Source organism: Pseudorca crassidens, chromosome 4 (genome assembly GCF_039906515.1).
Source record: "Pseudorca crassidens isolate mPseCra1 chromosome 4, mPseCra1.hap1, whole genome shotgun sequence".
NCBI classification, from domain to species: Eukaryota; Metazoa; Chordata; class Mammalia; order Artiodactyla; family Delphinidae; genus Pseudorca; species Pseudorca crassidens.
The window spans coordinates 136,376,914-136,402,991 of NC_090299.1; the positions used below are offsets into that span (position 1 = coordinate 136,376,914).

General features: G+C 36.9%; 1 protein-coding gene across 4 annotated transcripts in view; it reads left to right on the forward strand.

Moving 5' to 3' along the window:
• Positions 1-26,078, forward strand: part of PPP3CA (protein phosphatase 3 catalytic subunit alpha) — a 295,722-nt gene that overhangs the window by 221,708 nt on the left and 47,936 nt on the right. For all 4 annotated transcript variants that reach the window (XM_067736859.1, XM_067736861.1, XM_067736860.1 and 1 more), the window contains exons 4-8: positions 4,894-5,005; positions 6,061-6,206; positions 9,055-9,194; positions 18,573-18,650; positions 21,058-21,152. In XM_067736859.1, the coding sequence (XP_067592960.1) occupies positions 4,894-5,005; positions 6,061-6,206; positions 9,055-9,194; positions 18,573-18,650; positions 21,058-21,152 (571 nt within the window). The remainder of the gene's footprint in view (positions 1-4,893; positions 5,006-6,060; positions 6,207-9,054; positions 9,195-18,572; positions 18,651-21,057; positions 21,153-26,078) is intronic.

A 26,078-nucleotide genomic window follows, 5' to 3' on the forward strand; every position in this document is an offset into this window, starting at 1 on the left:
GCGTATCCTGTTGGTTTAAGATAAATTCTAAAATGAGAGCTCAGTTTTCCAGCGTGTACTATCCTAACAGGCTTCCTGATTCATCTCAATAATTGAGAGTTCCACTGCAGGTCTCCTCCTTTGGCTATTCTCTGGGCAAAGAGAAGCAGTTAAATTTAATTTTTATGAAATCAGCTTTGAAGAGTAGATTCAGAGTTCATATAGTCTCAGCTGGGTAGTATTTACAGGCACTGGGTAGTGTGCTCTGGGCAGTACATGGAGTTCATTTTATGCACTCCCTCCCCGCCTTTCCCCCCATCTTCTTTCGCCAAGATTAGAAATTGTTCCCCACAAAGTTAGCCCAAATGAAACAAACAACCTTCTGAATAGTGATGAAAGAGATAATTTTGCCTGGGATAATGATTTGCCTCACACCAAATACCATCCTCTTTCTCATGATGGCATTATGCTACCTAATCTCTTTGATCAAGGCTATGTGTACATATATACTGATAGTTTCGTGTCTGTTTCTCTGAGAATGCAGGGAAAAACTCAGAATTGCAAACAAAGGCAGACACAACTGTTTCTTCTATTCACTTCCTCGGGCTCCCTTTCTAGCCATTCTGCCCTGCAAGACATTGCCTTGAGCTTAGAGAGCTGTGCCCCTGCACCAACGACTAGATCTCAGCCCAGGCCTCAAACACCTTTAAGCAGGAAGAGTAGTTGTGTTTATTAGCTGTAAGCTCATAGACTAGAACGAACCACAGCACGTCAGGCAATGTTCCATGCTTCTGCATGAGAATAACAAGCAAAGGGTACAGCAGGCAATGTTAGGTGACAGAGTGATGCCACAGACATGAGGAAGAAATTGTCTGGCTGTCTCCCTGCAGCCAGTCATCCTTATAGTGCATTGCTAGCTCCCACCGCTGCTTCTCTGTGTGCTTGTCAGACCAGGCAAATGATGTCTTAAAGGAGCAGCATTTGACATTTTTTCAGGAGTTTGGATCTTTTCCCAGCCAATGCATATCCCTCACTTTACCGTCCTGTGACTGAGAGACAGCACTTTTGATTAGAATGTTTCGCAGCATGTATAGTTATTTTAGGGAGCTGCTTGATATATATCTGAAACTGTATATATGTGTTTTTTACTTCTTGCTTCCTCTTTTACATCCTTCTTTACTCCCCTGTACAGGTTTTTAAGAATACACATCATTAAGAGGCATAAATTACCAAGTAAAGAACTGCACTGCTGTTATCAATGAGCCAATTAAACTAATGAAGAAAATTATATCCTTAGTGCTGCTTCATTGGGGAAGCTAAATAAGAGAAAACTATGTCTGCCATAAAAAATTAAGAAAAAGATACAGGATGCTCGATCTTTCATATTGACTAAACCAAACTAATTTTAGATTGTAAATATCTGTTTAATTATTTAGAGTATGACTGGAAAGATAGTCGAGGTCCAGTTGAAAGTGATTAGTGCAATTAACTTACATCTCACCCTGCAAAAAAGCCAATGGAACTTGCCTCTCTATTTCTACTTTAACCAATTAATCCAGGGAAAATTTTATTCACATTAGCCATCTGATACCCCATGGACAAAAATAACCAATTATTTAACTAATTTTTCTTTCATTGTTCATTAAACGGGATAATTTTTTTACACGAGACTTTTCTTTTTTAACAGAATATCAGGTTATAATTTTGTTCAAGATCTTTAGCTCTCCAGAATGTTAGAGCTTTAGATGGCAAAATAGTTACCAGCAGGACAGTGTTGTACTTGGCAGTGCTCTCCGACCAGATGTTGAGGGTGAAGCTCGCGGGGCTCCACTCTCCAGTCCACCCTTGCCCTGTCATTTACCATGCCACTTCTTCCATATTGGCTGCATTTGTGGTTTTATTCAGTGTTTGGGAAGATATTTTATTATTGCCACAGGGGAGAGGGAAATAAAATGTGGAAAGCGGATTCTTATTTTTAGGGTACTCGAGCCAAGAATTTGGAAATTGAGTTTTCTTTTCTCTAGTCTTGTCTTTTTACTTTTCTTTCCTCCTCCCTCCCTTCCTTTTTCTCTGTCATCTCTCTCTCTCTCTCTCTCCCCCAATCTGTCTACTTCCCCCTCCTTTCTGACTGCCTTCCTTCTCATTTACAGGAAAGAGGCTCATGTTTTCTAAACTCCTGCTACATGCAGGGTGCTTTACATCCATTACATAATAAGGGACATGAAATGTGTACTGAATCATTTAAAAGGTAAATAGCTATGATAAGGATACCACAGAACCTTTGAGGTTTCAGTTATGAAAGAGCTATAGTAATCAAGACTAGAGGTGATAAAGCCATGTGCTAATGTCAAGACAGGATCTTTAACGGATGGCATAAAAAGAAAATATGGGCCCTAGAATGTGATTCCTCTAGTAGTATTTGAGTGGGGTTAAAAAATTGCATTTTAGATTTTTGTTGGAGAGGTTATAGCTTTGCTTTAAAATAAATTGTTATAGGCAAAACTAATCTAAAGAGTTCGGAATTGTGGTAACATTTTCCAAAGGACATTGATTTGGGAGGGGGCACAAGGGAGCCATCTGGGTGCTGAAATGTAACTGAATCTGGGCAGTGGTTTCATGGGAATATACATATGCAAAAATCCATTGACCAGTACCTTTAAGATAGATACATTTCACTGGATATAAGTTATACATTAGTGAAAACAAGAAACAAAGAAAACCTTTAAAAAAAGTAACTACAGAGTAGCCAAAACACATATTCTCTCCCACAATGTATGCATTAAATACAACACATTAAATACAATATAATTTTTAAAAGACTTCCCATACCCATCCCTTTCCTATTCCAAATCAAACATCCAATGTTAACAACCTATTTGGAAAGATATTTTTATATAATTTATAATTTAATTTATATTTTAAATTTATAATTTTAAATTATTTATAATATAGTATATAAACAAAACATACATATGATAAAATCTTATAAATTTTAAATTGAGAATAGTTCTCTCATTGACATTAATAACAGTGTATAAATATCATCTCTGAAGTGTGAGACAAGCTTGATAATACACACTCCTTTTACTAGAACATTGTAAGTGCACCTCTAAACCTGACACACAGCAATCAGAGACTCATTGAGCCACGTACACGTATCAACAGATCATAATCCTTCAATACAGGCCAGTTGGTCAACTTCTCAGAAATAGTACTATCATCTTTCACATGAACTTTAGGTAATAACTATAAGCAGAAAATGGTAATTATAAAATTAACTAATGTAACATATATATGTAAAATTTGATATCAGCTAATTATTTTTTTTATTCAATCATAATTACAGTGAGGGGCAGTATCTTGCTTGAACAACTCAGTAATACATATTTTTTCTGATAATTAGTATTTTCTTCAAAACTTGGACTATATATTCAAACATTTATTTCCACTCATTTAATAAATTATCACATGAGCTGACAGAGATGATTATTGTTCACAGGTAGCACCACAAATGAGTTGCCAGTAGCTTTTCCCTGTGGAGATTATCCGGCATACCTACTATATGTTGGAAAACTCATTATTAAAATGTAAATATTGTTTCAGTTTTGGTTTAAGATTTGAGTAACCAGAATCAGACTTTTGCCTCAATATTTTTCTGGTTCTCTAACGTCTTAACTTTCAGAATAAAGTTCATGAGGATAGAAAAGCATACTTGTTTTCAGTGTGCTGTTCTCTTCCCTGTGGATTTTTAATGAATGCTATTTGAGGATAATGAAATTGATGTTAATACTTGAGTATCCCAGTTATCTTAATTCACACTCCAGGAAGACTGTTTCGGTGTCGGTTGATTCCAAGCCTGGTGAATTTATACTTGGCCCTCATTTTTATGCAAACTGTAATACCCAAGTAATTAATTTGAGAGTTTTAAGGTATATGAAATGTTTCCCCTAGCTATCAGCAGCATATGTAGTGAGAGTCCCTGGCCTTCAGTTTATTTACAATTACGTATAAAACAAAAAGCTCAAGGCTTTACCAAAGGCACTGAAATGAGAGACAAGATAATGGGAGAGAAGAGTAGTGAAGGAGAGAGCATAATGGAAAATAGATACAGGGACTTTCCTGCTGGCGCAGTGGTTAAGAATCTGCCTGCTAATGCAGGGGATACGGGTTCGAGCCATGGTCCGGAAAGATCCCACATGCCGCGGAGCAACTAAGCCCGTGTGTCACAACTACTGAGCCCACGCATCTAGAGCCCGTGCTCCGCAACAAGAGAAGCCACCGCAATGAGAAGCACGTGCACCACAACGAAGAGTAGCCCCCACTTGTCGCAACTAGAGAAAGCCCACGCAGCACTGAAGACGCAAAGCAGCCAAAAATAAAAAAATATAAAATAAATAAATAAATTAAAAAGAAAAAAAGAAAATAGTTACAATCCAAGTCAGCCTGAGCTTGTCAATGTTTGCTTCTAAATTTTGTGGTGCCTTTCCTTTCTAATTCTCCCATTTCTTTTACCTAATTTTACAAAATAATTACCTTTATAAAGAAAAGTGACTTTATTTTATTTATTAATTGTCACATTTCTTCTCATACTTTGACACAAGTATATTTTCATTTTTCGTATATTTTCATTCGGGCTTTTCCCAATAAACTCTATGCAGTCCATTGTTTTCGTGTGGTGTCTAGATCTCCAGTGCAATGTTTATACTTTAGTATAGATGAATCTTGGCTCTGTACCGAAGTAATGTTTTCTGTTTGATTTTCAATATCTTCCGTAAAAAAGACTTAGCCTTTTGGGGACTTTTGGTCACAGTAGTGCATTTGGTTTATGTCTTCCTGATATGTCAGCCAAGGTATGTGTAAGTATAATGGAAAATATTTATTTTTATATTATTCTTTTTTTTTTTTTTTTCTCAGTGTGTGCTGTATTTGTGGGCTTTGAAAATTCTTTACCCCAAAACACTGTTTTTACTTCGTGGAAATCATGAATGTAGACATCTAACAGAGTATTTCACATTTAAACAAGAATGTAAGTATACTTCAGGCTTCTTCATTTAACATCGTATGTGCTAAATAGTGATTTTAATCCATACAAAGAGCGTATTACAATATGATCCCTTGCTTAAAAGTCAAAAATTCAAAAACTGATACTATATTATGTCATTCCATTTTACTTTCTGAGCATGGTCAATTAAGAGAATTCAGAATTTCTTTTTAAATTATAGTTTTTTTAAAGTGATATAAAAATTCAAATTAATGTTTGATGTGATTTAGCCTAAGCAACAAGTGATGAAATTATTTTTTTAAATAGCCAGAATACTGTTGTTCAGGATAATCCTACTCTTTAATCTCAAATCACTCAGTAAAAACAAATGGAGGGCAGATTCCACATTGAGCCTCTCTTTCTGGACCCAGTAGATTTACCAGCCTTGAGTGGATTTTACAAAATTAAAGACGACTTCTTCCTTTAGAAATAAATACTAAGAGTGAGGAGTACTTCATATAAATTTCACTTTCCTCTTCTCTTAATTTTCCTCATTGTCCTTGGAAGTTTAAATTTCTCTTTGTCATTTAGTCCTATTTCAATGGAGCATAGAGACTTCTCTCAAAACATCAGATATAAGTCAATAAAGGAAAAGTAATGTGCAGTGATTTAGAAACAACTTTGGAAACTTTCTTGCAATCTGCTTTTCTACAAGAACATTCAGGAGAATCAGCCAGTTTTGTGTCCTCTTCTGTTGGTCTCCTAGTTGCTGTGTTTTTTTTTTTTTTTTTTTTTTAATACACATCTGCAGGTAACTAGCAGGGATATATGTATACAAAAGTTCTCACCTCTGTTACACAAAAAGTAACTAAAAACTGTCAAATATGGAAGGACAACGAAAATAAAAAATAGTAGATATAAAGATTAATATATAACTTTAAAAAGTCTTCTTTAATCACATTTGGAACTTTGCATGTGTAGTTATATGCTAATATGATTCCGGCAAGAAAACATTTTTTAAAAAACCCCTATTTTTATGAACCAAATCCTATCTGTGAAATCATAAGAGTAAGTAGTTGTTTTTTAATCATATGTTAAAGGTAAAATAAAGTATTCAGAACGCGTATATGATGCCTGCATGGATGCCTTTGACTGCCTGCCCCTGGCTGCCCTGATGAACCAACAGTTCCTATGTGTACACGGCGGTTTGTCTCCAGAGATTAACACCTTAGATGATATCAGAAAAGTAAGTTCTGTTATTTTCCAAGTCTACCATTTGGTGTCTTTCAGTAATAAATGCAAGGCATTAATTTCCCTGCCTTTATCACTAACTTGATACTTCTGAATGAAAATGATTTAAACTGGTCATGAATCTCTTTTTTTTTTTTTATCTAGAAAGAAACATATATTTATACTTGGAAGAGTTTTCATCTCAAAAACCTCAAGTTTCATTTTACCATGTGATGTGTCATTAGAAATACTAAATATCTGATCACTAAAATATATGTATACATATATATGTATGTATATATATATATATATATATATGCCTTTTCATTTCCCCTTGGCTTGTTTCAAACAATGCATTCGTGGTATATTACAGTTAAAAGATGTTGCTTTCCTCTTGGGAAAATATCACAACTTGACCTTTAAAATGTGTCCATATTGGCATTTTTTAAAAATCTAACCATTTTCACGGCTTAAAATTTTAAAGTAACAACCTAACAAAGGCTATGATGCTATTTTATTGATTGTACTGAGTGGCAAGGTGAAAAGCAGTTGATTTTTTTAAAGAGGTATTTTTCTACTTAATTTAACATTAGATCTTACTGTTGTTTTGGCCAGCAAAAAGATGAGTTAGATTGAATGTGGGAATATCTCTTTCATAAGAAAATGTAGTATAGGATAGTTTTATGTAGTGGAAGAGACAGTCTTTTATTTCTTTGATTATGCTCAATATTCTTTTAAAATTTCTTTGGTTTTTAAAGAAAAACTATATTTAAGTAAGTAAAACAGTCAAATTCTATCTGAATACTCTATCATTAAGGTCCAAGTCTTCAAATGTAAAAATAATATTGTATTTACTTTCCTGTTAGAAAGGAAATTCATGGTTTTTATTTTTTAAATTAAACAAAAATACATTAAATAAACCTTTGTTTCCTGCTCTGTGTGTTTGTGTCCTTTTTTATAAGACACCATTACACGTCTGCTTCTGGTGTTCTGTAGCACACAGAGGATTGATATTTGCTCTATATTTCAAGTTCTGTAGAGATAGGACACTGAAGTGTAGTCATGGAGCTCAAGTATAGAGTGGTTCACTTTCTGCATGAATGTAACCACTTTATTCTTCTAGAGTCTGATGGACTCCTGAAATCAGTAACTAAACTTGTTATCATAAATTATGTAGATTTTTAAAATATGCTCTGCTATCCCTAGGACTTTGTTTCTGGCATGTTTCAGATATTATGTTCAATTTTTGTATTTGTCATTACACTTTGGACTGAGCCATAAAGTGATTTTTATGTTTGCGTTTACCATATGCCAGTTAGAGTTTCTACCACACTTACTTTAATTAACTTCAGAGTTGTTTATTTTCACAGTAGATGGTATTAATTTCAGAATGCATTTTATAACTTTTCCAGAATAAATTCTATATTCTGGTTGCCTTACCAGAGTTCTAGCTGGGAATTCACATTAATCAGGAAGTTTCCCCTCCTCTACTGTTCTATCCCGAATAATCAGTTCTTGCTTCTCAGAAAGAAATTCTGTATTTTTATGGACAAGCATTATTTTTCTTGTATGAATTGTTCCAGAAGCATAAATTATTTAAATTATCTTAAGTCTAAGTTTGCAATGAATATTTTACGTATAGTATAATGGTTGAAATATAGAGGGTCTTGTCTTACTGAAGTTTTTCATTGGATGTTGAAAAAGTGAAATACTGCTTCGTTCTTTTTAGATATTAGTAAAAAATGGTGTGTAGCAAAACCATTATTTACATCGCCTTTTATGTCTCAGAAAAAGAGAGAATTTGATAGGCTGTCAGCCTTATATATTCACCTGTCCCTATGGGGTTTTTTTAAATTTTAAAGTATTGAAAATGGAGAATATTGGTTCTTAATGGGTTTTCAAAGCTGTTTTAGGCTTTTTTTCAAGAGACTCAATAATATCTGCTAACTTCACCCAAGATCCTTTAATTGTAGTCAAATCAGGATAAACTACAAGAAGGTGACTGTTATAAAATTGTTGGTGAAGTGTCATTTCCAGTTATTGTATTGCTCATAGCTTCTAAATGTACCATTTTAAATTGAAATATGACTTTGCTAAACATTTATAGCTGGAAAATTGGAAAATGGATTTCATATGAGGACTTAAGTTAAAACTATAGCGCTTAGAACTGTGAGCTGAAGAATGACCAGCTAAATTGGAGTTCATTATACTGCTTACTGTTAAGATGGTTTGTACCCAGTAAAATGACTCCAATCATCTTGGACTTCAGAAACTTAGATATCCCCTAATGAGTGAATATCCGAAATGTCATATAGCAAGTAACTACTCTTAAAATGAAAGCCATCTGTTCTCAAAATTATATCGTTGAATATAAACACTGTAAATCGTTCCCCATTCTGATTTCTAAATCACAGTTTAATGGAGGCAGTAATAGAAATTTCCCCAAAGGTAAAAAACAAAAGCTTCTCCTCAAGAAATGAAACACAGTTAGAGTCACATCAATTGGTAATAACTAAAACACTAGGCTGGATAAAATAAAAAGGAGAGAAAGACGGAGAGGAAACCAGGAGAAAGAAGAAACAGAGTAAAGGGTGGGAATTAAAGAGGCAAGAGGGAAGCAAAGGGTGAGCTGAAGGCAGATAATAAATGAGTGTCAGGAGGAAGAAGGAAGGAAAGTTCGAGAAAGGTGAAGAGTAGAAGAGTGGGGAGGAAGGAGCACAGGTCAGGAGGGAGGTAGGGGGCAGTTCACGCTGCGCTGTGGCTGGGGAGCAAACGTGGGTACTGAAAAATGCTGGTCTCTTCTATTTCTGAATTCCAACTTTCCAAAGATTAGTATTTTGTTCTCTGTCTTCTATTTTCCTTAGTTAGACCGATTCAAAGAACCACCCGCTTATGGACCTATGTGTGATATCCTGTGGTCAGACCCCCTGGAGGATTTTGGAAATGAGAAGACTCAGGAACATTTCACTCACAACACAGTCAGGGGGTGTTCATACTTCTACAGGTGAGGACGGAGAGCTCCAGCTTGCCTCTTGGAGCATGTGACATTCGTTAACTGTTGTTATTCATCAGTCCCTGTATTTGATTTAGTTATTATGTGCATATAACGTTTCTAGGAAGCAAGTACAAATGAAAGGTTCACTTTGATAGCCTGGTTCAAATGGGTTCTTAGCCCTTGGAGAATAAAAATATAAATAAGTAAGTAGATAGAGAAATAAATGAATGTATCTATATAGACATATAGATATAATATCTGTGAAGAATAGAAAAGGCATAAAAGCGGCAAGTGGCTTCAGCATGACAAAGCAGCGGAAGAAGGTAGTAGAGTTTAGTAGGAGATTCGTTCTGTTTCAGGAACTGTAGGGAAAAAATCCAGTGCCAGCCTTGATTTTCTTTTTTCTTCATTCAATTATGTCATCACTTAAAATTATTTTTACCAGTTTTCCTAACTTAAATGAGAAAAGGAATGTCAAATTGATCAATTAAATTATTTTCAAGTTATTCTTAAATTTTCTTAAGTTCATTGGACTTCCTGAATAAATTAAAATTAGCAGCAACCCAGTGTATAGGTGCCGTAGTAAATTTATTCTTAGCACTTTGACAAGCCATGTTGACAAAAATTTTATAGTAATGTTTCTATTTGCAAATGTATGGAGATTTGGAAACATTACCACCCCCAATAACATTTCAGAGCACTTCAGGAAGAAATCAGCACCGCAGTTGGGTTTTTGCATATCCTCACGATTTCCCTGACATCTTAGTTACCTCAATTTTAGCCTACTGCATTTTATTACCCCCAGTTGCACTAGGTTCCCTTATCAGACATATAGTTTGATGTGAAAGTGGCCAGAATGAAAGTGCAAAAGAGATTATGGAGAAGTTGAGAATTTAAGTTCTAGAATACATAGTCTTTTTTAAAAAAAAAAACTGAAAAATCATACCTGATATTCACTGAAGTTTACACTCAATTCCTGCCCTGGCAGCCAAGCTAATGACCAGGCTGGAAGAACTCTGTAAAATGCATCCAACCACCTATCTTTCGTCTCTAGAGTAAGCAGATATCATCCTTCTGCATAACATTGATCAGAGTTTATTCTGGAACATTTTGGTGGAAAATTTTGTTCCATACATTGTTTCCCTTATGGGGGAAAAAGTTTCCTTTTCTTTATCTGTTGATGTGATTGAGAAATTGAAGCTTGCGAACAGAAAGTCTTGCACGCTATAAAGCATCATTCAAAGAATGGTTTTTGTTTTAAATATTAAGAAAGAGGTTTGTCCCAAGCTTTTTTATCAGAAAGTTTATAATTCATTTCTATGTTTTGGAAATTTTGGCTAAAATTAAGAGTCATGGTATAGTATTTCTGAAAAACCTAAGGTTTCTTTTCAGTAATTAGTTAATTGGAGAGTAGTCTTTTATTAAAGACATTCCAACTTTTAGTGAAAAGTTGTATTGTTGAAATATATCAAAGCCAAGTGTTCAGTTTTTCAAATCTGGTGTCAAATCCCTAATTATACCAGGAATGTTTAAATTACTTATTTGATACCACTGAGTTGTGCTTCAATAATACAATATCAAATAAAATATAAACCTCTTGATTTCGATATTAAGCCATATTACATTAATCTTTAATTCATAGTATAACATTCCTCTATTAGTTTTCTGAGTCAGCTGTTCAAATATATTCTAAATAAAGTCCTGTACTGAACTTATATAAAGTTATGGTATCTTTTTGTTTTGTGAATATAGACACAGATGTGTTTACGTCAGACATAAAGTCCATCAACTAGATAATGGGAGGATTATGCGTGTTTTCACAATTTTCTTCTCACCAAAATTATTATTTAACTCCTCTCCTTAGAGGTTCTTAAGAGATAATGATCGCTAGCCATGAGAAATGCTGACTGTCAACATCTACAGCCTATGTACTCTGAGAAATGGCAGAGCAGTGTGGATTGTTTTATCTGAAGAGAAAAACGACTCACACATTCTCCTAGAGCTTTTTGATTGTTCTGTCTTTAGTGTCATCTTGAAGGTGTCAAGCCACCTCTGTGGTCATGGTTTATAAAGCTGATCTAGAGGGGCACAAAGGAACAATAAAATTGGTAAAAGAACTTGGTGACAATTACCTGTTTGAGTTATTGGCAGTTAGTTTGATCCACAACTCCCAGTTTTATTTCACATGTGTCTGTAGAGTTTGTATATTTAAATTGCTATGCCACCCTATCCATGATCTAATGTATTATCTGGACCATGATTTAAATAAAATGAAGTTATATGGGCTTCCCTGGTGGCGCAGTGGTTGAGAGTCCGCCTGCCGATGCAGGGGACACAGGTTCGTGCCCTGGTCCAGGAAGATCCCACATGCCACGGAGCGGCTGGGCCCGTGAGCCATGGCTGCTGAGCCTGCGCGTCCGGAGCCTGTGCTTCGCAATGGGAGAGGCCACAGCAGTGAGAGGCCCGCGTACCGCAAAAAAAAAAAAAGAAGTTATACAGATAGATGCATCTGTAAGAATTTGCCAATGCTGCTCATGAGTTATAGAAGACAGTCCATGTAGCAGAGAGGAAGGAATCCATAAGAACTCTGCTTTTGCCCCAGTGCTACCATCATCTTTAGAACCTTAGACCAGAGTTTGCATACTCAGTGCCTATAATGTTCAAGTAACTAAGATGCTGGAAGCAGCCACGCACTAGAGTATAAAAGTTCGTGAGGATTGTGACAAATCAGAGGTAAAATTTCATTTTCATGGAGACCAAATGAAGCCGTCAGCCAGGTTTGGTGCTTTGGGTGGTTTACCTTGGAGGCATCCTGTAAGCTGTGTGTTCTAGGTGTAGCTTGCTTCAGAAGAAGTGAGTTAAACCAGCCATTTTAAAGTTCCTCTATATGCTGAGATTTGAAGAATATCTTGACGGTCACTTAAAACATGTTTTTGAAGCTACAAATGGCAGCTCACTCAAATCACTACTGGTCTCTTAATCACAGATCAACAGCCTTTCTTCTGTTCACAAGCAACCCAACTTCTCTTCTACAGTTGACACTCTTGTCCACCCCTTCCACCTTGAAATGCTCTGGTTCCTCCTTTTCCGCATATCCTGATTCTCCTCTGACTTATCAGGCAGATCCCTGACTCTTCTCCTGCCTCTTTCTTTGTCTTCCTCCTGCTCTTGACATTTTTCTTCACACTGTTCCCAGGAACCTCATCTATTCCCTTAGCTTCACTGTAAACTTTGAACTCTGTGGTTAGATTACCAGATCTATGTCTGGTCCCTTTGTCTCTTTATCTCTCCTGAGCTCGAATTCTCTATGCCTAGTTTTCTGCTGGAATTTTTATCTTAAATGTTCCGTTGTCACCTTATCCTGAACTCACCTTGCCTGAAAAGGTTTATTATTTACCTTCCCACTTGCTTAATTCCCACTGGAGATTTCTCCTGGTTTTTCTGTTTCTATTAACAGTTCATTTTCCCAGTCACACAGACTAGCAAATACCTTTGCTTTTTCTTCTTGTGCTGAAATCACCACCAACCAGTCATCATGTCTTATTGACCCTTTCTTTAAAATATAGCCAGCATCTAGACCATCCTGCCTTCCCTCCCTCCCACTCTGAGTTCAAGACCTTCAATTTTAGCCTGTCGAAATCACACCTGATTTCAGAGCACCTTCCTATCCCCTCCCCTCAATTCACACTGTTCCATTCATGGGTAACCTTTTGAGAATTCATTCATTCATTCAATTATTTAACAAATATTAGCTGAGCACCTACTATATATGCCTTCCGTAAGGTTTTATCGGTAAAGTCCCCGCCTTTGAGTGAATGACAGTCTAGTGGCAGAGACCAATAAATAGAAACTGATAAATTGCAAGGTGAGTAGTTCTGTGATAAATGTGGAGGTTATCTCTCTCTCACACACACACAAGGATGAATGGGGTTTAAGGGACTACTCATGGTGGAAATGTTATTAGACCTAAGTGTTAAAGGATGAGTAGAACATATCCAACCAGAATCAGTGGGGGAGGCTCTTGAAGACAGGGAAGTGGTGAAAAATATGAGGAAGATAAAAACTCTGGGAATTCTAGAAAGATGACTACCCAAATGGTCTCACTTTACCCCCAATCCCAAATTACAGGTAGCAGCTTTGGTATACACTAAAGCGGAACCTTCATATAACTAAGCTATTCTACTCCTATTTTTATATCCACTAGAAATGTGTACACATGTGTGCCAAAAGACATATACAAGATTGTTCATAGCAGCAGTATTCATAATAGCCAAGAAATGGAAACAACCCAAATGTCTGTTTAGTAGAATGAATAATAAACTGTAGTATATTTATGCAGCTATATACAGCAAATGAGAATGAGAAAAACTGCACAGAACAACATGGATGAATGTCACAAGTATAATGATGAGTGGAAGAAACCAGATACTAAAGAGTGCGTACTGGGTGATTTCATTGAAATAAGAGTACAGCATTAGAGAAACCAAGTCTATAAGGTTAAAAGCCAGGATGGTGGTTACCCTTAGTGAGGAGGTGGTGGTGACTCGAAGGACATATGAGGAGTTCAGGTAATGTTCGTTGTCTTGATCTTAGTGCTAGTTACAAGGGTGTCCACTTGTAATCGTCTGATTGGTGCAACTTTCTGTAAAGATGTTATACTTCAGTAAAAAGTTTGCCTTAAATAAAAATTGCTCACTGCTCCTGAGGCAGCTGGCAGCTGAGGACTTGAGCTCTGGTGAAGTTCTGGCAGGAAGGGCTGGAGCCCTTCCAAACTTGATCCCTAGTGGGCAAAATGAAATTAGTTTGGAGAACCTGGGGCAAAGAAAACAACACAGCAAGTCCTAGGAAAAGATAGGCCTGACAGCATCCGGGCAGTGCCAGGACACCCCAGGGCTAAGAACCCATTGCTAGGCCCCAAGAAGCAGAGGAGGAGCTGGGAAGGGGGGCGAGTCCTCCATACTACCAGGCTGAGAGTGGGTGAGGCACCAAGGAGGCGGGTGGAGGCTTTCTCTTGGTCCACTGGCAAGGGATTGCAGGCTGCCTGCCTCTGCTTCGCCGGAGCCAATGAGGGAAGGAAACCCTTTGCATCTCGCACCTGTATAACTGCCCCTGTTGAGGCTCCTCCAACAGTTTTGTGTGAGCTTCAGTAAGCTGACAAATTGCTGCTGAGCGTTTAGAATATGAAGGCAAATAAAACAGTGTCTTGTCTCTTAAGGCATTCGCTATTGCTGGAGAGCAGATGTATAAACATAAATTACACTACAGTGTGACAAGCGATGTATTAGATTCATATGTTATGGGAACATAGTGGATGTAGCAATTTTATGCACCTCAGGGTGAGGTAGGTTTGAAGGGAAGGGTTCACAAACGATAATTTAGCTAAGGCTTCGCAGAAGAGTGGGCCTTTGCAGAGGAACAAACAAACTCAGGGAAAGTAGATGCAAAGGCATAGAAGCATAAAAAGGCATTTTAATAATGCCTGCTGGCTATTATCATGGTTAAAGCATCTGAAATCTACAAGATTTATTTCAAGGTCTAAAATAGAGTTTAATATAGCAAGAAACAAAAATAATAAGAGAAGCAATAGAATGAGTCTAATAATAGCTGTTCGCGCTAATGCCCAGCCACTTTTTCTATCATTTCTCACATTTTTGTCTTTTCTACTTTCTGTACCTTTGTTCATGCTCAGTCTCCTCCCTATTCCTTTCCTTCCTTCGGCGGAATTTAACCCCTTGCCTGTCTGCTAATTCCCATAAGTTATTGCCTCTAAGGTCTAACACAAGTCACAACTAGTAAAAGGAACAGCTACTGCTGGAATCTGGGGTTGCTGACTCACGTTCTGTGACGCATTCTTACCTCCACACTGTGGTAGTGAGGAGACACATAGGAGTGGCTGAATGTCTACTGCCATGGGCCAGGCACTGGGCTAGGACATCTACATATATTGTTACTTCATTTAATCTTCATCTCAATTCTATGAAATAAATAATACTGTCTGCATTTTTGCAAATGGGGTAATTCAGGCTCAAAGAAGTGGAGTAAGAACCCAAATCTAAGGATCCTTACTATTCCATGGAAATTTCCACCTCCCTTTCTACTCAGAGAAGATGCATTTTCTAGTGCTTAAGGAATAATCATATTCCAATAGAAAAAAATCCAACATTTTCAAAGACTACAATAGCTTCTTTCCCAAATACAGCAACGCATGCTGGTAAATGAATATCACAAAGCTGAAAGCATCACTGGCCTTCACCAATCCTTGAAGCAAGTGTCGTTAGAAGACATGTTCAGGACATAGGGTTAAAAAAAACTGTTCCAGCAGAATCACTCATACAGTTAGATTGTGCCTGACAAGGGTACCCCTGTGGAGGGGGATGAGTGGGGCTGAGATTCAGCCCGCCCTCTGCTCAGAAGGCCATGGCCCCGGCTTGAGCTGATCAGCCTGGAGGAGGAAAGGCTCTTTTTTCTTGGTGGGCTCAGAAGTGTCACCTTATTAATGAAAAGAGAAAGGAAAAAAAAAAAAAAAAACTGCTACAAGATAGATGTTTTTCAAAAAGATTTCCTCAGACCCACATGCTTTCTTTTTTGCTTTATAATTTCTCAACAAAGCTTTACTATTTTATCTTTAATGTAGTTTTTTTAATTAAAAAAAATACGTTTTACCTTGCTACCTAGATTATATCTTCAGGACAGAAACCATGCCTTGCACTTATCATACCACCCCTCCCTGTGTCTCATAACAAATGGAAAGAAAATCACCAATTAGTGTTTGATAAATTATTGGTGAATTAATGATTTTCCAACTCTCCCTATGGTGTTAAGGTGTTCTGAACTCTGCTTTTCCTACCATTCTACGTGTATCTTTTTTAATGCTTTTCAGCTGAACACTTTGTGGTTTATCATCATTTCCATTAAAAAGCATAAAAATGTTGTAGAGGGTTTTTTCTTAATATTGTTCAAGAAATTATTATTTAGAAAAATGTTTGTAATTCTTAGAAAGTTCAAGTATTTGAGTATGCATGCTTTTACGTTTCTAAAAATCTTCTTCAAAATGAATTCGCTCCAAGTAATCAAGTGTTCCTCACTTAAAGCTATTAACCTAGCAAATTAACCTAGCTAGGTTAATTTTATCTTCTTCAGATTTCCATTAAATATAAGATGTATATTTCCATGGGGGAAAGCTTAGCTTAAACACATAAGGGTATCAAATTTAGCATGAAGAAAATATATTAAAATTATGTTTTCATAAGACTAGGTAACTTCTTCTAAAAGGAAAAAAATAGATAAAAAAGAGCAACCAAGCCATTTGCACAAGGGAAAAAGTGACAAACATAGACAAACAACCTCTGTCTTACAGTGGTACAACAAGGCAGTAGTGTCTTTCTAAGAAGCATTTTGAGGGCACGAGAAATGTAAGTACACTGCTTAAAGAGATAGGGAAGGAACATTTATTGAGTGCCTCCGCTACTCTGTCACCCTTTGTCTGGGCATCTTGTAGCTAATATGTACAAGCAAATGCGCTATTTTTGAAGACCAACCAGTGTCTCTGAAATTAAGGTCTCTTTTGTTGACACACTGATCTGGAAAAGTGATATACTCACCTTTTCCCAAAGTAGAACAGAAGTCTTTGACGGCACATGTCGGCCAACTCTTGATCCAGGTACCATGTGGACACGTTTCCATGTAGGCACTCTGGGTGGACCATCTCCTCCAATTTGTGGATCATGCTCATGTTCATCAGTTAGGTGGTTTATTTATTGGGATGACCTGGGAACACTAAGAAGGGAAGGCGGCATGGATGGCTCCTCTTTCTCTCTTCCTAGCAAATTGCTAGAATATTCTAGAAGACACATGTGTGCACGCGCACACACACGCACACACACATGCACACAAATATGTGTGCACATGTTGCACATGCACCAAGACTATTTTTGATTTCAGATCCCACTTTTGCCAAAGAACTGAATCCTTTTTATAATCAGTATCTCTACAGTGATATGCCATCTTAATGGTATTTTTTTCCTCTTAATCAGAGAATTCTTACAAAATCTGTAGCATAGAAATGATTTTCATCTTCTCTTTTTTTTTAATTATTTGAGTGACATATATTATTATTTCCCCAAAGAGCTATTTTTGTAATTGTGAATTGTTTCCTATAGTATATGTAGTTTAGGTTCTAGTGAATATCTGTAGTTTGTTTATATTTAAACAAGCATTGGTTTGCTGTCTCTTGATTTGAACTATGTAAAATTTATTCATTTTTATGATATACATTTTTCTCATTAAAAATTCTTGGAGCAGAGATAAAGGGATTGCAAAAGGTCTTTCAAGTTTAGTTTGTAATTTGAATTTCATTTTTAATGAAGTTTTCATCTTTGGTTTTGAGACTTTCTTAACAGACAAAATCATATTGATTGTATGTTTGATATTTTTATTAAGTCACAGGAAACAACGTCTTAAGATAAAATTCTGTTGGTCACATTTAAAGTACACATTTTTAAATCTTGTGGATTTCATAATTCTGTTTAGATTTTGAATGATATAATCAGTTGTTGTACCCATAAAGAAGTTGACAGTTTGACTTTTCAGAAGACTTACTCTCTCCCACTCCCTAGCTCAGTCCTTTCTGTCAAGCTCTCAAGCAGGCACCCAAATACAAATAATGCTATATTTGAGAAAATTGGGATTTATACTTTAAATTCCACTCTTATGTTATATTTATGCTTCCGTTCACTTTGTGTTTAGATGTAGACTTAATAATATTGATTTTCTCTATGAGTTGGATACTTTTCTAGTGTCGTTATATAATGACAGCATTCTTTTTCCAATTCACACACCTCCAGCCCTTTAAAAGTACAGCTATAGGGAATTCCCTGGTGGTCCAGTGGTTAGGACTCAGCACTTCCACTGCAGAGGGCCTGAGTTCGAACCCTGGTCAGGGAACTAAGATCCCTCAAGCCACGCGGTGCGGCCTAAATAAATAAAAGTACAGCTATAGGCAGATGCAAACTATAATAATGGAATGGATAAACAGCAAGGTCTTACTGTATAGCACAGGAAACTATATTCAATATACTGTGATAAATCATAATGGAAAAAAATAATGTACATATATATGTATAACTGAATCACTTTGATGGACAGCATAAATTAACACAACATTGTAAGTCAACTGTACTTCAAAAAAAAAAAAAAAAAAGTATAGCTATAGGTACTTTTTCTGCCACAGTGGAAAACCTGTCCTTAGAACCAAGAGGCTTGTTTCATGAATGATGTATGTTTGATTATAATTGATCCAGTCACATAAATCTGGATGTTATAGATAAATGTGCTACTCTTGATGATTTCATAACAGATACTTTTCTCTTTTCTTTTTGTCTCTGGCAGTTACCCGGCTGTATGTGAATTCTTACAGCACAATAACTTGTTATCTATACTCCGAGCCCATGAAGCGCAAGACGCAGGGTGAGCCGTTTTGTGGGTTTATGAAAACCATGCATTGCCCTTTGTCAGTCCCTCATATGCTCGGCAGTGGAGGTTCCCTTTGCCAAGCTCTCTCCCTGAAGGAATTAGACCCAAAAATTGCCTTCTGGTGACACAGATATGGCAGGGTCCTGGGGAATAAGTGGTTTGCAGATGTGCTGTAAAGTCCCCTTTAAAGTCCTTTCATTTTTAGCTTGAAGAGGTAGAATTTTCACCTGGCTTTCTTAAGCACTGTGAGGCCACCTCCTTTTATTTCTTTCAATTCCCGCTCTTTACCGTTGTCCCATGAGTGAGTAAATTGACCGCTACTTTTCAGTCTTGGTTGGCAATGTGGATGAGAATTACACATACGTATTTAACAGGTATTTCATGTTGTACTCTTGTTTAAAGAATATCATTCCTGATCCCAAGTTTTAAAGGGCAAAAACAAGAGACATTCAAATGATGGGGAAAATCCTATATTCTAACTAACAAATGCATAACATGATTTTGTAATATCTGGTAAATTTTAAAAATGTAAACTGATTCCAAGGATTTAGAAATCTAAAAAAATATCAGATATGCACTTTGATGGTACATTCAATCTACATTTGGGAGATAGGCGTAGGGAGAAATAAGCATAATTCATTCTAGGATTTGAAGTCCAATACCCTTCCCAGTACGCTCCACTGAAAGGCATTGTTTTGCCTTCAAAAGCTTAAGCTCATTCCTTCATATTCTAAGTTTTCTGAAAAGGAGGAACATTTATTTTTATAATCTGTGCACTGAAATTGGGAATTCAGATGCCCGCATTCTGAAGTAAGCCCATACCTGTGATGATTCTGAATCAAGGCAGATCCTGTTGTTTTCAAAATTAGCTTTTTTCAAGCAATCAGTCAGCAAGTATGAACTGATCCAATATTGTGTGCTCACTGCTCTTGTAGCCAATGTTCGCAGTAACCTATTGATATACCCAGCCAATCAGGTCCTCAGATAATTTTTTTCACTTTTCAGGGCAGTGGTGTCACCATTGCTTTTTGGCTGACTGTCCCAACTGAACATGTTAAGCAGATTTATCTTAATCCCATGGTAGACCTGAAATCCATCTGCTTACTTGAAAACAGGTTAAGTGTGTCGATTAAAATCAACAAGTATATTTGTTTAAAATGAGCAGTTGACTGATTCATTGGGGAAAGTTGAGATTATGTCATCCAGATTCTTTGTTTTTATTTGCTGTCAAGTAGGCATAATCAGGCAGAGTTTATAAAGTCAAGGTACCAGGATTAAGAGCGTCACTATCTTTTCCATTCTGATTTTTTCCCCCAACAAAGCTCAGTTCCATAAGCAGAATAAATACTTCTAGGACATTTCAAAAGATTTTTAAGGGGGTATTTTCTCTTGGGAAAAGTAGTATCAAAATATTTGTAAAATTATAAACTTTAAAGTCGTTATTTAATCTATCTAAAGGTACTATTTGAGGCCTGTTTAGACCCCAGCTAATTTAGGCATGATTAGCCTGCCAGAAATAACTGACGCAGAAGAACCAAGGAATGATAAAATTTTGTTTTGCACTTTAGGAATTTTTCTAAACTAATATTCCTGAAATCTGTCACATAGAAGTCGTGAGATACGTTTGCACCTTGATGGAAAAGAACCAAATCTCCTGTATTTTTTGATTTGAGGACTAGAGTCCTATTTTTGTCTCAGTGAAAGAAAAGTAACTGGATTGTTAATTTATTTCCAAACATCTTGCAGAGGTTTCATTACTGATTGATTAAATATTTCCCTGCTGAGACAATAATCTTTGACCTATAGACACCAGAAGAGATTGGTAATAAATAAAATTCTAAAATAGAAACAATTTCAGCTCGTAAAACCCATAGATTTAACCAGACATTCTATGAAAAGCAAATCACTTGGTCTAGGCAAAATGGATTTATATAACCATGACAGAATATTGTTACAAATAGAATAATCAGCCTGGTTATTAGTGGTAAAGTTTTGTATATCGCACTGCTTATTTAATCTATTTATGTTAAAAATATTGGCAAACTTCTGAAAAACATGGTAGGTACAGGTATCTGTGTACAAAAAGCAGCCTTTGTCCTCTCTATTCAACATGGAAATGAATTCTGATTTTTCACTGAATTCCACTCTCTCCCAGGTCTGCTAAACTTAGAAAAGACCTATTTTGAAATTGTACATATGACTGTGCGTCTCCATTGTCACCCTCAAAGTGGATTGATGTCTGTGTATAACAGACTTCAGAGAGAAAATTTTTAGTGCCTCCATAATTGAATTCTCTTTGAATAGTAAAACTTAACTTTAATTTTCTATTTCTAAATGTCTATTTTGATATCATCTTTTTTCCATACTTAGCCTTGTTTTGACTTGTATTTATTGTTTTTAGGTACCGCATGTACAGGAAAAGCCAAACAACAGGCTTCCCTTCTCTCATTACAATTTTTTCAGCACCAAATTACTTAGATGTATACAATAACAAAGGTGAGTGTTTTCAAATCCCTCTTGGAGTTTTGTATAGTATGTGTAATAACTAAGTTCTCTTTTGGTCTGGTTTTAATTAAGCATTTTTAGTCATTCTTTTTCTCCTTACTTTTTCATTTATGGTTTGATGCAGATTTTGTGATTATCTTCAAAGTTCCAGATTCAGTTGGTCAGAGGTGGGAGCCCAGGCACTGTTATTTTTTAATTGTTCTCTAGGAGATTTTAATGTAAAGTAGGGTTGACAGCTACTGCTATGATAGGTATAGGCTTTAAAAGAAAGAATAATTGAGAGAAATCCAAAATCATGCTTCTTAAGAAGGATGGGGATTTAAATAAGAATAGTGTGACTGCACATGTAAAGGATTGTGAAAAATAAGCAGAAAGAAGCTATAGCTTCATATTCAAATTCAGATTTCATCTGTTGAGCACCTACCATGAGTCAGACCTTGTGATAGGTATGTATTCATTTATTTTTTAAAAATTGAATTAAACTTTAAAATAAATATCATTTGCCTCCCAGAGTGAGTCTCTATGGTAACTGCCTTGCCCAAGGTCACTCAGTCAGGTAGTGATGAACTGGCATCAAACCGACATCATCTGGTCCAGCATCCTGTACTTTCTTTCTGCAACGCTGTACCTGTGGCCCAAAAGAGACCGGGAAAGGAGAGGGCATTATTTACTGACTAGAGAAGAGAGGGGGAGTGGTGGCCACATTGTTTTCTTTCATAAAGGTAATCTCTTTATGAAAGGAAATGATGTGAGGTGTTAGAGGTGTGGCAGAATGAATGAGAAAGTGTGAAACAGTCATTAACCCTCCTTGGCATTGGTCCGGGTAGTATATATGCAGCATTTCTGAGTGTGGCTTTCTGAGATTAAGAGAAATGAAACAGAAAGAAACCAATCAAATAATACATGTGAGGCCAAATACAGACCAGGAGAGGCAGGAAAAGGCAGCCTTATCTCTGAGCCAGTCTGAAAACTCCTGGAATTGGGAGCCTTTCCCATGCCTCTGCGAGTTGTGAGAGGCAGCTTCCTGTCCTAGGCTGGTGTCCAGGATGCCTTCCCAGGCACCTGCTTGCTGTCCTCCGTCCTTATGAATAGGTTGTTACCTTCGTTTCAAGCCTGCATTCCACTTTCCCCTTGGGAAGTGGGTCTCTCCCCTTTGCCTGTACCCTGATCTCCTGCTTCGCACTTTCCCACCTCCTGCTGAGGCCTGGATCCTGAGGCCTGTACCTTCTGGATCTGTCAGGGATCCTGCTCCAAAGGGCAAACCACATGTCACACTTTCCAATCACTTACCTCTCCCCAGAGGAATCTGCGCTGTCCTACAGATACAGTTTCTGAGTGTCCAACCCCTGTCCCCATGGCTCAGAGAGTGACCCCTGCTGGCTGGAGTTTGCTCTAGCTGCACAGTCTGTTTCGTTGCCATTTTGACCCTGGGGGACCCTCCCCTGTGGTCTTGGGGCATGGTGGTCAGTAGGCACAAAGAGTTTCTGCCACAACCACGGATGGCAGCATGTGAGGGATAGTTGTCCCCCTTTTCTTATTGCCTAGTTCCTAGAAAAGAACCTGCCCTTGGTTCTCTGTGGCAAGAAGCATGCAAAATCAAGTAAAACATGTTCTCTGCATATCAAGTGCTTATCAACTAGTTGACAGAGCAAGACATCCGGATGATTTCATGAAAATGTAAGACGGTGTCATTAAGTAAAACCAAGAGAGTCAAACACTAAGTACATTCGACAAGGTGTGATTTTTCTAGAATGGTCAGAGAAGGTCTTATTTCAGATAAAATATGATCTGGACATGGAAGAATGGTTAACGTTTGATTAGAAAGAGGAAAAAATAAAGTCAAGGCCAGTGTTTTTGCAACTTTTTTATTTTTAAGCAGCAAAGACTTTTTTTTTCGTCTCCAAACAAAATCTCAATCTTGAAGCCTCTTGTGTAAAATCAATAAGAAGTAGTTCCCTTTCGTTGGATAAGGCTTCTCCATCTTGTCCCCAAAATTCCCCTTGGTACCTACAAGAAATGCAAGAACTCAGTAGGCTGTTTTGCATGTCCCACCGTGATCCTGTTATTTACCAAAAGTATATAATTTATGAGCACTTATGTTTTTGTTGTTTTATGGCATTAAACTTTTTTTCTGTTAACACCTAGTGAAGGCAGTGCCCAAATGAATAATTTTCTTGACAGAGACTGATTACTAAGTAGCATGTACTATACTTACAAGTTTTTTTAAAATTAAAAAAAACCCCTCAAAACAGGAAAAAAAAAAAAAAAACGGAAAGAGAAAGAGAAAATTGAGATTTTAACTCCATGAAAACAGGTCTAGCCTTTTTCCATCCATCACAATGCTAGGCAATGCAGTTTTGCTTGAGACCAATAGAGATTTCTTGAATAAGATGTGCATTGCTTCTTTGTCTGTGGTTCTGATTTAACAAGGCAGGAACTTAAAAAGCAATAGACATCAGTGCATTGCTATCTTTGAGGTTCTGTGCTTCTTTCACTCTGCCTTTAGGGCAGATCACAGTCTCTCGGGGAGGGGATAGAAGCATTTCATTTTGGGAACCTTTTCATAAAAGAAAAAAAATTCTCCTGAGAGAAGAAGATAAACTGATAGGAAGAAGAAAGATATATTCTTCAGTTTGAGCACAATTTCAAAAGACTTTTGTGTAAAATCGCTGAAGCACTTTCAAGCTATTACACTAGCACTGTGTACAGTATGTGGGACTGGGAGTTCACTGCTGAAGGGCGGATGACTGTATTAGAAGAAAATAAATGTTAACGAGAACTTTAAAAGCCAGTGCAATAAAACTGGGTTGCAAGCACCTTCAGAACACAATCAGTGGAAAGAAACAGCCATGAAGAATCTCTGAGTTAACCATTTGATTCTTAGAAAACAGATGACCATCAAGGCCTCTGGGATTATAACCTAGTAGTTAGAGTGTGATTTGATTTTTAAAATTCCTGCGAATTAAGGAAGCAGTAATAGCTCTCTGGCAAAATGAAAGAAAAAGAAAAAAAATAGGTTTATTCTGCCATCTTGTTTTTTAATTGAAGTATATTTGATTTACAATGTTGTGTTAGTTTTAGGTGTACAGCAAAGTGATTCAATTATACATTACATATGTATTCTTTTTCAGATTCTTTTCCCTTATAGGTTATCATAAAATATAAAATAATTATTATAAATTATTATAAAATATTGGTTAGAGTTCCCCATGCTATACAGTAGGTCCTTGTTGCTTATCTATTATATATATAGTAGTGTGTATCTGTTAATCCCAAACTCCTAATTTATCCCTCCCCCCTTCCCCCTTTAGTAACCATAAGTTTGTTTTCTACGTCTGTGAGTCTAGTCTGCCGTCTTAAAACCGATAATAGTCATATGATCAGCTTCATGTTTAAATGTCCAATCGTTCAGATTAAAAGCAGCTTTCAGAACGCAGTGAGGACTGTACATGTCCCATCCCCTATGTCAATCCCCATATCCTATGTTAATCCATTCAGTTCTTATCCTTTCCAGTCTGCATTAACAGACAAACAACTTGCCCCTCTTCCTGCTTCCGTTTCCTCACTCTGACAAATCCTGCTTACTCCTCCTGCAAGATGCCAGGGCCAAAGATGTAGCTCTGAATCCCATCTCTGCCGTGAGACAACGAACTCATCTAAAATTATTGGCATATAGTGACATCTCTGTAAAATGAGAAAAAAAAATTTTGTGTGAATAATAGATGAAATTACTTTGAAACAAAACGTTGTGCACTATTAAGATATTATCATCATTGAATATTTTATATTGCTCGAACGATGCCATGTGTCTGTGTGGGGCTTCCCAGAAGCTGGCAGAATACTCTTCCTCTTCAGCTTCATAGTTATAATTTTACTTTATGGGTCAGTCTACCTTCATGACCGATCTCTCTGCTTCCCTCTGCATGAACCCTTTACTTTAGCCAAATAGTTCTGCTCATCGCGCTGAACAACTTTTGGCTTTCCTTTTCGCCACATCTTTGCCCACCCACTTCTTTTCATCTATATCTAGAATACTTGTCTTGCTCTTCTCTGCCCATGTAAATGGACTACACCCCCTCCAGTCTGTCTGTTGGTAGTTCTTCTCTTAATGCCTGTAATACCAATCATTTGCCCTCGTACTTAGCATTTACTTCTGTTTCTGGTTAGCTTTTCCGTGCATTCCTATAACTTCCCAATCAGATAATAGTTTGAATCAGGGGCTTTTTGATACACATTGTAAAGCCAAGTAGCATGCCTTTTACATGGTAGGCAGCCAATATGTGCATTGATCAAAGCATTTTCTTTCTGGGAATTAATAGCAAGACAGTGCCCAAAAGTATCCTATTGGTGTTGACCCCCAGAGCTTTATCTGTCTTTAAATTACTGCTGTAATCAGTGTTGATTTCCCAGTTGGAGTTAAACATTTGCAGAGTACTTAGCACCTTTGAATTGTTTTTCTCCTGTGACGCTGTAGCCCAAGGGAAAAGCGATTTCACAATTATCCAGATACACCAAACAGAAGAAAAATGCAGTAATGACACGTTGCTACTGCTGCTGCTGCTTCTTCTTCAAAATAATTTTCCATCTGTGAAAGTGACTTCAACCTCATCCTCTCACCAACGTTTAACAAACCTTTATTGAGAACTTACTGTATACCAAGTACCATGTGAGGTGCTAAGGATATAAAATAAACAAGACAGACATGGTCTTTTTTCTAGTGGGGTTTATAATCTAGTAGTGTGATAGGCGTTAAAGAATTTCACCAATAATTATTTAAATATATTTGCAAAATCCTACAAAGAAAAGAACGGTATGAAAGGAGAATGGAAATAAGCTGGTGGCAACAAAAAAAGCTTAACTGAGAAAGTGACATGTAAGCTCTCTTAGAGTGAAATCTCTCAGTGCAGGAAAACACAA